The sequence below is a fragment of the Medicago sativa genome, chromosome 7 (genome assembly GCF_051527215.1).
Source record: "Medicago sativa cultivar Bolivia chromosome 7, Bolivia_mono, whole genome shotgun sequence".
In the NCBI taxonomy this organism is placed as follows: domain Eukaryota; kingdom Viridiplantae; phylum Streptophyta; class Magnoliopsida; order Fabales; family Fabaceae; genus Medicago; species Medicago sativa.
In genome coordinates, this window is record NC_140755.1 from 88,237,655 (window position 1) to 88,250,414 (window position 12,760).

Below are 12,760 nucleotides of genomic sequence, written 5' to 3' on the forward strand. Positions count from 1 at the left end.
AGAAAATAAATTGTTAGAAAATACTATGACCTTATTTCTCTAGTTAACCTATATCAGTCAATTTCTTCATGACCATATGGAGAAATTAAATTAATACTAGGAGACTAAGCTTTTCTAAGTAGGAGTTCCTTTTTAATATTCATTGTAATCTTGGGGATTGGCAATTGCATGGCATATATTTATACATATAGAAGAGGTCTTTAGAAGACATTGGCACGAGAACACACAATTACTATAATACTATGATTAGCTAATTGTTTATTTTAATGATACTACTATATGCAAACCCACTCGAGCTGTCTTGGAGACACAAAAGGATGAAATAACCAAATGGGATCTCTTGTCAACACAAATACTCTTTTCTAGCTTCAATTGTTTGATTGTGTCCCCTTTTACCTACACAAAATTTATTTACTTCTATATACTCCTATCTTTTTCCTAAATGCATCAAACCCATCATTAAATCTCTTCTAACATATTCAAAATAATTTTTTTTATTAGTACATATTTGCATTGGTTTTTTTTTTCCATGGAAAGACAAACTTAGTGCTTCACCCACTCACATACACTATGTTTTCTCTCAAAAATGTTTTCATGTTTCAAAAGGATTTAAAGGTGAAGATATCAAGAATAGATACACGAGTAGGAGTAACCGTAACCGAGTAAGAAACTGGAAGAAGCACACATATATAGGGGGTACTGTTTATATGCTACAGAGAGCACATATAGTTATTAATTATAGACCGGTGGTGTTAATCATTAGAACATCTGCAACATAATTAATGAGCAAGAATTTTAGTGCTCTTTCATTAATATTGATTCATATTCTTACAGGGAATTACAGTATCTTCTGGCTATTGACCACATTATATTGATGTGATGTAAGAATAATGCAAATGAAAATATATAAAAAAAGGATCTTGCTAACCAATGCCCTTAGGGCAATGGTTAAGGAAACCAAAAGCAGTATATTTACATTGAATTCAACAATTTTTTGACTTTTAAAAAATTAAATTCTTCACTTTTCACTATTTTCCAATGCAAAGTTTCTATTTTGATCATCTTAACCAATGTCCTAAGGGCACCGTTTAGCATTTCCCATAAAAAAAATATACTCTAGTCAATGTTTTAAATCACGACTATTGCTTCACGGTTGTAAAGACATCAAAAATCAAAACCATGATCACAATAATGTTTCAAAATAGTACTTTATAATACAGTTTTTCCATTCCCCTAATATTCCACACCATTTCAATAGCTAAGCAGCTAGCCAATTGCTCAAACTCAAGAAGCCAAAAATGTTAACAATACAATCTTCAGTTACGATTGAATTGAATAATCTTGGAGCAAAACTGCAAAAGTGATAAAAACCACATATAGCTGATTCTACTATGTCTTTTTCTCCTATGTCCTCTTGCATGTTATTCTTAGACTACCATGACCTCTGCTTTTATAGGGGCCAACACATTCTTTTGTTCATTTTGCCAATATTGTAGTATAGGGTTCAGCTAAGCATGTCATTAAATGCTTCTCAACATTCACCAATAAACTGGAAGTTTACACTGCAAATATTTTACTCTTCCCTAATGTCTAACAACAAACACTTGTTGCACCATTAAGCAACTCCCTCCAGTTTTAAAAATAAACGAAATCAAAACGTATTTAGTCCAAACGAAGATTAAATGCATTTTGACTTTTGCTTATATTTAAAAATGTTAAAGTTTTCAATTTTCAATTCATTGATTACACAAACTTTTATAAAAAATTACCATTTAAGATCCTTAACTAATACCCAGAGAGCACTAGTTAACATTTAACTAAAAAGATGCTTAAATATGTAAACGTAATAAAAACATATAAATTTAGCTAAAAGTTTTAAAGTTTGTAAGTTATAAATTATTAATTTGATTTTATTGAAAAAATAAATTTAGAATTTAATTAAACGGTTCGGGGTAGCCCATTTGACACTTCTAGAATATTTTATTTTTAAGATAATTTTTTTTTTCCTTTGAGCTTCTTAACAAGTATTCCAGGGCCACTTAGAACACTCATAACACTCGTTAGAATTTCGGATTTAACTAATGGTTAAAACAATTTTCATCACCACCTTTTTTTATCGAAAATATACTACTAACTTTATCAGACCCACGTTATTTGGTAGGATTCATGTTAAGATAGTGTGTTAAAAAATACGTGTTAAAGGAAATGTGAACATATGACACATGTCAAGGGACCCAATATAAAATGTCTATTTTGAAAATTTTGCATTCAATTTTTTAATCATTTCAGAGTTGTAATTTTTTGTTAAGTAGCCTAATGACTAGGAATTTAGTGAATAAGTGAGTTGTGTGAGGTTCAAACTCCGGCGCCCATGTATATATTATACAATGTCCCTGCCAATTGAAATTAGCTAAGGGAACACATTTAAGAATTGTTGTTTTCAATGTAAAAGTTATACTTTTAATTTTCTTAATATGTGATTAGCATGTGCTGTTAGAATATAATCCCTCGTCCCGGATTATCTGAGTCATTTGCTCATTTTACACCTATTAAGAAAAATGTATAAATGAAGGAGAGAGAAAAATGGTTTTAAGTGCTCTCGTTAAGTATTAGTATATTATCCACTATCATAAATGCAAAGTGAAATATATTGAATTCTGAGTGATAAAAGTAATATTAATTAGAGTTATAAAGGGGAAAAAATAATTAATATTGTATTGAAAAGTGAAATGACTCGCACATGGTTTGGTCATTATTAATTAATTTAAATTTAGAGGTTGCACGGTTCCCATTTCTACCAAGGGAAAGGCAAATTGGATAGAATATGTTTCTCACACAAATCCTATGAACTCATATGAAGATAAATACATACAGCCACAGGGACATGAAACAATAAGCAGTCCCAATATGAGCCCAACATTTCCATTGGTGTGCGCATACCAGTCGGCTAAGCAACCTATGAACTCATAGAGATTGTCCTGTCAAATCTCCCCCATGCCTCATTAGTCATTATATGTAACCTTTTTAGATTATTCTTTTACAGTATTAAAAATGGAGTCATGCTGATATATATAATTCCTCCGTCCCATAATAACTAAGGCATTTGCAAAACTTTTAAATAATTAAAATGGCTGTATTGGTACAGTACATAATGTTTTAATCACCATAACTCGAATTTGTGTTACAATTATGATTTATAGGACAAAATGACATTATTGTATTGTGGGAGTGGCAGTGAGATGCATGTGAAAAGGAAAGAAAACGTTTGCATTGCTTTGCATTGGCCTCTGTTTATATTTTTGGGTCCAGATTAGGCACTAAGTGCTGCTTTTGGATCTCCAACGACTGCATTTAGGAGTGGGCCAATAGGTGCAGTTAACATATTTAATCAAGAGAAATGATTTTTTGACATCAAAATTTTGATGTCAAATATGATGTTCTTTAGTATTTATATGTATATTTGAAATGTGAGTAAGTTGTATCAAATAAAAAGCAAGAGAGAAATGGACATAAATATATACGGTGTTTATATTTTAATGTTTAAATAACATAATCTTTAAACAAACAGGATTATTGTAGCAGGGGGCAAAAAGAAGGGTTGGGAGCCTGGGAGGGATTTACTTTATTCCTGCCATTTCTCAATTCATAAATGCATTATGATGAAAGAACAACACAAAAAATCATGACTTTTATGATACTGTGCAATAGGTTTTTTACATGTGAAATCAAATCCTAAAAGATTGCCAGATTATACATTGTACTCATATATTATTTATACATGGTTCGCTTTAAATTTATATTATGTATTGTTATGTATTACTCACTCCGGTCACATTTATAAGCAAACAAGTACTTCTTAGGTTCATTGAATACATAATATATTTGGTCTATATATTGACCGAATACATTAAGTATTGAATGAATCTAAAAAGTGCTTTTTTGCTTATAAATGTGACCGGATGGAGTATATTATTACATAGGTAATGAGATGTATGTAGGATATACAACATGATGAGTAAAGGATGGAAAACATATTTTAAACATTTTGGATAGTTGATTTTATCGAAGGAAGGATCAAAAGTTTTTTCTCTTTGTTTTCTTGAGTGATTTTATCAAGTGAGTACACTTGAGGTGCCAGCTAAGTGGATAAGATCATAGCCTTATAACCTTAAGGTGTTGAGTTCTATTCTTTAGGAGCGGTTGTAAAATAGACATTAGTGCTATTTCAATTCAACGACGGATGTATGTTGAGTGGTGTGAAGGCATGTGCTTGCACAAAGTTTTCATAATATATTTTTTAGTGGTATAAGACCATCTTTATTCGGAGGGTCTTAACTATTTAAGACTTAGTATCTATTAGGTACCCCCAATGGGGAGAATCTTTTTCACGGTCTTATAAGACTTGGGGTCTTACTTAAGACCTCCGCTTTTGAGCGGGACCCGCACTCTTTTAATATTAAAAAATTGAAATATAATGATATAAAGTTATTGATAGTTGATTAGTGGGTCCCATTTAAGAACTTTGTGTGAGATCTGGGTTGGAGTGATTGAATGCTTATTAGGTACTACTATTAAAAAATTATAAATGAGTGATATGTACACGGGGACCCATTTAAAAACCCAAAAATGGGTGTCTCCATTGTGGATGCTCTAATATGTGTTTTTATCTTATGAAGAAGGGTATGCCCTCACACCCTTCACATAACCTTTCTTTCTCAACTAAGCCAATCACACAAGTTTTTTTTTTCTTCTTCTGAGAGGGCCAATCAAAAGTTAAATTCTACAAGTTGCTTATCAATACACATGGTGCCCCCACTATTTAAAATTTCTTGATCCGTCACTGCTCAATTAATTAAAATCTCCCTTTTACAATTTTTAAAAAAATGATTATCAAGTGAGGGGTTGAGAGAGACAACAAGAAAAATTAGGGATCGCTCTTGGCGAGTAACTGAAGATAATTTCTTGATCACTTTTGTAACTTTTTTGAAAGATTATATATGTAATGGTAGAAATAGAGGTTTATTCGTCACTTTTTTGTAACTCTTTTATATCTCATGCAAAGACTCGTTCATAATGGATTAAAAAACTGCTATCTCCCTCAGACATAGGTGCCGAACTGGATAATCAATCTTGATGTGTTTGTCCCTCTACTCTCTTGTGTGCCTTTGGATTCATTGTTTGGTTTTGCCATACTTGTTTTTGGTTGAATCAATTGTTGCTTGATTTTTTTTTTGTTGAATCAAATGTTGCTTGATTTGTTTAGCTTGATTGTCATTGATATTTGCCTTGCACATCATTGTCTTGGTGGGACTTGATTGAAATCACCAACAATTAGAACAATTTTTTCATTATCATTGATGTTATCGTGAACTCCCCTGTATTATCCGTCTAAATCAAATCATTTGCAAGGGGGTGGTGGCAAGTTGCTTCTCTACATGGCCGGTCTGAGAGTAAGACCACTAAAGTCCTTGTTTTAGACCTACCAAAAAAAAAATATTTTTCATTAAATTTTAAAGGGAAAAAAAAAACCTCATGACAAAAACTTGGCCATCCACTTCATATAATTGTGAGCTTTCTTAACCCTTTTACCTATGTTTGATTTTTACATACCTTAAACATTAAGGACAATATCAAATTCAAGCATGGACAAATTTCTTACCTCCTCCTCCTCATCATCCTCCAACTAACCAAATATTTGTACATTCATAAATAAAGTTAAGAGTAAAACCCATCCATTTAAGGTAATCTCGTTCTATAATTTAGCCATGAATCCTAAAAAAAAAAAAAACATTTTGCAGTGAACCAAAGCAGCACAAAAGCTAACATTTGTAACTATTGTATACAATGGTACCTATGATTATATTATTAGTTACCTTAGTTAAATGATTAATTAGTGGTGGGTTGTTGATAACAACCATGGAAAACCTGAAATTCCAATTCAGCCAAACACGTCTTTGATGATAAACTGAAGTTCAAATTGAATGCATACAATATATTTTAGATTTACATTTATATTTAAAATAGGATATATCACAAAGATATCTTTATAATTTATATTTCTCTTTACAATATTTTTATGATTTGTTAGGGTTTTTTTCTCTTCTTATTTTAATGATATGATTTAAAAATATATTTTTATGTTACAATTTAACTCTATATATAGAATCATGAGTGTCCTCCTGAACTTGACTCAGTTGGTAGGAACAATGCATAATATATGCGAAGTCTGAGATTCGAACATTTTTGAACATCTCAAGATTTTATTAGGGAAAATATATAAGTTCCTAAGCTCCCAAAGAATCGAGTGCCAAATTATGGTCACACATTTTCTATTGTTGTTACCTCTTCCTGATGATGGAATAAATCTCCCAACTTGGGAAGCATCATCCCAACCAATTGAACACTTTATACCAAATTGACAAAGTAAAGCCACAAGTCACAGTGCAGAAAATGGAAACACCTGACTTTCTATTAGAAATAGAAATACTTTTACTAAAATGCAAAATAGAAAATTAAACATGCTTGCAAACCAAACCAATTAGAAACACCACTAGTTTGTAGCTTTCCTAAAGCTCTAGTAGAAGCTAAGTATTATAATCTAGACTAAAAGTAGAAATGTGTCCCAAGACGAGAATGTCGGAAATAAAAATTAGAAGATGATAAAACGAAAAGAAGGAAAATCAATAGCTGAAGTAGAATATGTAGTATCTATAACTCTTAGCTCTTCCAAAACATAGAATCCCCCTATCTATAGCATGTTCCAGTCAATCTCCCGGGTTGTGGATCCTACACATGACAATAAGTGGAAGTGAACATATATAACTAGGTAACTAGAATCATATATAATTAACTTTAGCAAGGATAAATCAAATTATAATAATATTTGGATACGGTCATGCTACTGAGGTTGTTTTATGATTGGTTTCCTAGTACCTCTTAGTTTGGATGACCATGGTTTATTTTCTGCATTTCTTCAAGCTTTGAGTTGTTTGTTTTTGTCCCATTAAAGTTTTCGGCTGCTTTCCTTTTGTTGTTGGCTTGTTCCTCTACCTATCTCCTATGTTTCCCTTTTATTATTTGCGCCAATTTGAAGTGTCTATTGTCAATATAAATTTCACTAAAGCTACCATGTAACAATAAAATTTAGGTCAAATGCATCTAAAGGTCCTTTAAGTTTTTCGTTTTTCCCAAAGTGATCCTTTAAGTTTCAAAAGTCCCAAACAAATCCTTTTAGTTTTTGAATTGTTTCAAACAAGTCATTTTAGAGGATGATGGTGATGATTCAGATGATAGCAACAAAGAGCATTATCCACCATTTGCCATACCTAAAAAGATGACTAATTTTAAGTGGGTGTTAGGAGCCAGATTTAGTACCAAAGATGAGTTTAAGGAAGCAATTACCAATTATGCTATCTACAATAGGACTTGTTTGAAACGATTCAAAAACAAAAAGGACTTGTTTGAGACTTTTGAAACTTAAAGGACCACTTTGAAAAAAACGAAAAACTTAAAGGACATTTAGATGCATTTGACCTAAAATTTATTTTAGATTTAATTCTCATACATGTCATCACCTATTGTAAATTTCTTTTCTATATATACCTAATCAATTACAATGTTTTATAATGGCTTGGTTTTCGGCACTCCTTGTGCTATTAACATCAAGATCTCGGTTAATATAATCAATTTTATTTTCTTAAAAAAATATTAAAAGTGGAGTATACAATGGGTTCTCGTATGCTCATTACATATCCACATCACAATGTGATGTCATTTTTGTTACCTTCATAAAATTTGAATTATATAGTGAGATGTGATTGCATGTATGTGAAAAAAGGTTTGTTGTGTGTATAATTAATCTCATTTATTTAGTGCATACTTCCTCCGTCCCCAGGGGCGGATCTGGCTTCACAATACTAGTGGAGCAAAAAAAAATTTCTCAAACAATTAAATAATATTAAATTTAAGAAGAAGAAGTTACGTTAAAAATAGTTGTAACAACCAAAATTACAAAGAAAATAATCTATTTTTTATTTGTTGAAAATAAACTAAAATTATATTATTACTAATTGTTCTAGGAACGTCTCTTTGTATATAGGTTACAACAGATGAATCAAATGTTCTAACAACAGGATACCCGTGTGCATATGGACGGGTGAACGTGTTGTTGCGCTTTTTTTTTTTGAAGTAATTCGCAATTGCGTAGAAATTAATATATATATATATATATATATATATATATATATATATATATATATATGTATGTATTGATATATGAATAAAAATATAGATATATGTATAAATTGTACAAAAAATTATTTCTTTATTAAATATAAGTAAAAATATAGAGACATGTATAAATTAAAAAAAAAAAATATAACACCATGTTAATATATGAGTAAATATATAGACACATGTATAAACAAAAAAAAAATTAGATGTTTGTATTAATATATGAGTAAAATAATACAATGAATTAAAAAAAAAAACTGGTGTAGCAAGTGCCACACCATGCCCTGTTGGGATCCGCCCTTGTCCGTCCCATAATATAAGCAAAAAAAACTCATTTTCTTTGTCTCAAAATATAAGCAAAAAAGACAAACTTTTATCCTATTTAATCTTGTTTTTTAAAAAAAATCTCTTTTCCAAGAAAAACTTTTGTTTATTCTCATAAAATTAAATGCAAATTACATTCAATTTTCTCTCTCTTTCATTTTTTCCATAATCAATAGCCAATGAAAATTGTTTTTACATCTTCCTATAAAACTTTTTTCAAAGAAAACACAAAACTATACTCCAAATTTTTATGTTTTAGTTTTCTTAATAAGTGTGATTTTTTTTTTCTTATAATTTGGGACGGATGGATTATATATTTTTTTCTTAAGGTTAGCAACAATAAAAGTGATTTCACAAAACAAATAGTAAGTAGCAATACAAGTGAAGAACTAAAGTTAATGGTATCTTAAGGATTAAAGATAAGGAGCGGGCTAGTAATATTAAACCCACTAAAACCAATAAGCACTTTTAAGTGAATAATAGATGCAAGTGTCATGGGTTTGAAAATGTAATACGTGAGGGAGAGATAGCTGACTTTATTGGAATTGAAATGATTGCAAATATTAATTGATCACAAGTTCTTAACCATAAACGGGCGCTAACTGTATTATACAAGTACAAAGAATAAGTATTATACTAAAACTACATTACATAGGACATAGGATTAAGATGGCATATATACAATAAAAATGTCATTAGATTCCAACGTACTTTATCTTGATTAAATTCTAATTATGAAAGACTAGTTAAAGCGTCTGTTTTTCTTTTTCATGAAAATAATCTTTTTTTCTATATAGTATTATCATTATAATGATTTTTCTCTCCCACACCACTTACCTTTAGCTTTCCCATGTTTGATGATACTTCAATCTCTCTCTCTCTCTCTTTCACTCCACCGTCCACTACTTCCTTCAGCCATCTTGTACTCTCTCTCTCTCTATAAAAGCAAACAACTCAAGTAGCTAGCCATAAACTGTTCCCACTTGATCTCTCATCAAATAATATATCCATGGCTGATAACCCTTACTCTAATCTTTTCTCTTCTTCATCAAGTTTCTTCCAATTCAACCATATTTTTCCATCTTCAAATTCAAACCCTTCTCCACAAAACCACCACCCTTTTCTTCACCACCACAACAACAATAACCATACCTTTTTCCACTATCATCATCATATTTCCTCTTCTTCACCACCTTCTCCTCCTCTAAGAGAAGAACTACCTCTTTTAAGCCTAATTCCAACAAAACAAGAAAAATATGATGAAGATCAACAAGAACATGAGGTGGATATTCAAGACCTTCCTTGCACTGCCATGGATTTAGAAGAAAGGGAAGAAGATGGTAGTAGTAGTAGAACTACTACTGTTACTGTTGCACTTCACATAGGTTTACCAAACCCTAGTGCTGCTGAAATGGCTTCTGTACTTTCTTCCTCTAATAACTCCTCAGAGATCACTATCACTGATAAAGAACATGTTGGTGAGGATTCTTGTTCAGGATTCATGGTTAATAATAGGCTTAACAAAGGACAATATTGGATCCCTACTCCTTCTCAGATTCTCATTGGTCCAACTCAGTTTTCTTGCCCTGTTTGCTCTAAAACTTTCAATAGATATAACAACATGCAGGTAGCTATATCATTATCAACACACACACATACACACTCACCAAAGACCTTGTTCTTCTGTTTTGTTTCATCTTTCACACTTCCTTTATAATTCAAGGTTTAAAACAAAGAAAAATAAATTTCCATTGCTTCTGCTTCTGCTTCTGCTTCCCTTTTCTGTCAATAACTTTCTTCCTTGATTTGAACCATTAACGGTTCTCTGATGCTTGGATAGAAAGAGGAAAAGATTGTTTGTTAAACTTTGATGTACTTACTTGTCTTCCTCTTTCATTTCTTTCTTTTTGAAGAAGTTATGATTATTAGTTTAAAGTTTTTCACTTCTGCTTTTTTTTCCTTGACCTCTTTCCTTCTTTTTTCTTTCTTCAGAAATACTTGACCTCTTTCTTCTAGAGTTATAGCATATATTAATTTCATTGGATTTTTTAAATTTATTTTAAGAAATAATTTTGGGATAGCTAGTGTTAAATTTTGCATGGTTTTAAATAAACAACTATTCTTCTAGCTTTTCCTGATTCATATATACTGAGAGACTGGGATCAGTACCTTACTACACCTTTCCTTTTCTTTGATTGACTAAACTACTCAATCAATGTTCCTTATGCCTTTTACTACATTGAAATCTGTGCTACTTCTTTCTGTATTTTCCCACCTGTATAGAACAGAAAATTTTTCAGTGTTTCTTCCAGATCGATCATTAAAATAAATAAATAAAAAATTGTTCCTCTTTGTGGCTTCTTAGTCCAATCCAACCATGCTAATATACCATCCAAATTTGCCTTCTTTTTTCCATAGTTTAATTAAATTATATTCTGTTTTTTTAGCTAGAAGAAATTGCTAAGTGCTAACTATTTGACAAATTTATTTAGCAAAGAAAATTTAGAGATAGAAAAATGTGGAATACATCTTTAAATTTGTCACAGATGTTTAAAGCCTGTTTGAAACACTTTCCAAAAACTCTTCTTTAGTTTTTAAAAACTTGTTTGCGAAACTATTTTTAAAATTACAGTTTTGGAAACTGTCTTCAATTTTTTAGTTTTGGGACTAAAAAACTAAAACATGTAAAAGAATAACCATTGTAAAAAGAAGACTTATATATTTCAAAAACTATTTCAAACAGGCCTTAGTAATCAATTTTATTTTTTTCTTCTCTAACTTTATTTCAACTTTTTGTGATAGTATTTTTATTAGCTGCAGTGTTAGCTACACTCCAAATTAAATCTTTGCCCTTCATGATTGTACATTAATAATTTTTTAAATTATTTATTTTGAATATGCAATGATCGTGTCAGACCGACCTTATTATCAAGATCTACTGAATTTCAGTTTCAGTCTTTTCCAAAATAAAAAATATTTATTTTGTATGTATAAACATTCACTGAGTTTGTAGTACAAATTTTGATCATTTTGCTTTGTTAACTTTATACTAAAATCTTTATAAGATTTTTTGTTTTGTTTTTATAGATGCATATGTGGGGGCATGGATCACAGTACAGAAAAGGTCCTGAATCTCTAAGAGGCACACAACCAACAGGAATGCTAAGGCTACCTTGTTACTGTTGTGCACCAGGGTGCAGAAACAACATTGATCATCCAAGAGCAAAGCCTCTCAAAGATTTTAGAACACTTCAAACACATTACAAGAGGAAACATGGAATTAAGCCATTCATGTGTAGAAAATGTAGCAAGGCTTTTGCTGTTAGAGGAGATTGGAGAACTCATGAAAAGAATTGTGGGAAGCTTTGGTATTGTATCTGTGGTTCTGATTTTAAACACAAGAGGTCTCTTAAAGATCATATCAAAGCTTTTGGAAGTGGACATGCTGCTTATGGGTGTGATGGATTTGAAGAAGAGGATGAACCAGCTTCTGAAGTAGAGCAAGATAATGAATGATTAATCATTATATCTTAATTATCTTAATATGTTAATTATTTTGTGAAATGATTAATATCAGTACCAATTAATTAGTTTAAATGGAAAGGTAAAATTTTCTTTCTTTTTTCCTTTTATGTTGGAACATTTGCTAGGAGAGTAAGTGACTGGATACAAATCATATATAGCTGTTAGCTAGATAAATATCCAACTTTCTTTGACTTTGTTCTCATCATGTATAAAACCTATTAACCCTTCTGCTTTAATATTTTTTTCTAAGCAAAATTTATTAAATCAAGTACAATGATACTCAAAACCCATTACAAAATAGGTTTCCTACACTTTTATAGACAAGATAATGAGCTTTTTCACAAGTTGAGAGGACAAAACTTTTATTTCCACGTTTCCTACTAATTTTATTAGCTACTTCTAACGGATATCAACAATAGATTTGTTCAAGTGGTAAGAGACATGTTTCTTTTAAGCAACCGGTACGTACCAATAACACGGTAACCCTAAAAAAAAACTTCAGTCGGATTTGCCACCAAATACACTTGAATATGCTTATAAGAAAGTAGATGAATTAGTGTTTTTCTGAATTGATTTATAAATTTGGCTAGGGCTGTAGTACGTAAGGTCAAAAATCAACAAAAGGCTTCCTTACTAGGGATGGCAATTAGACCCAGACCCTATGGGCACCCGCAAAAAA

General features: G+C 30.9%; 1 protein-coding gene across 1 annotated transcript; it reads left to right on the plus strand.

The window, feature by feature from the left end:
• The first annotated feature begins 9,377 nt into the window (after nucleotides 1–9,377).
• Nucleotides 9,378–12,317, plus strand: NTT (C2H2-type zinc finger family protein). Its single transcript, XM_085725937.1, has 2 exons — nucleotides 9,378–10,183; nucleotides 11,644–12,317. Exons 1-2 carry the CDS (start codon nucleotides 9,566–9,568, stop codon nucleotides 12,070–12,072), a joined length of 1,047 nt encoding a protein of 348 aa, XP_085582063.1. The 5' UTR covers nucleotides 9,378–9,565; the 3' UTR covers nucleotides 12,073–12,317.
• The last annotated feature ends 443 nt before the right edge of the window (nucleotides 12,318–12,760 follow it).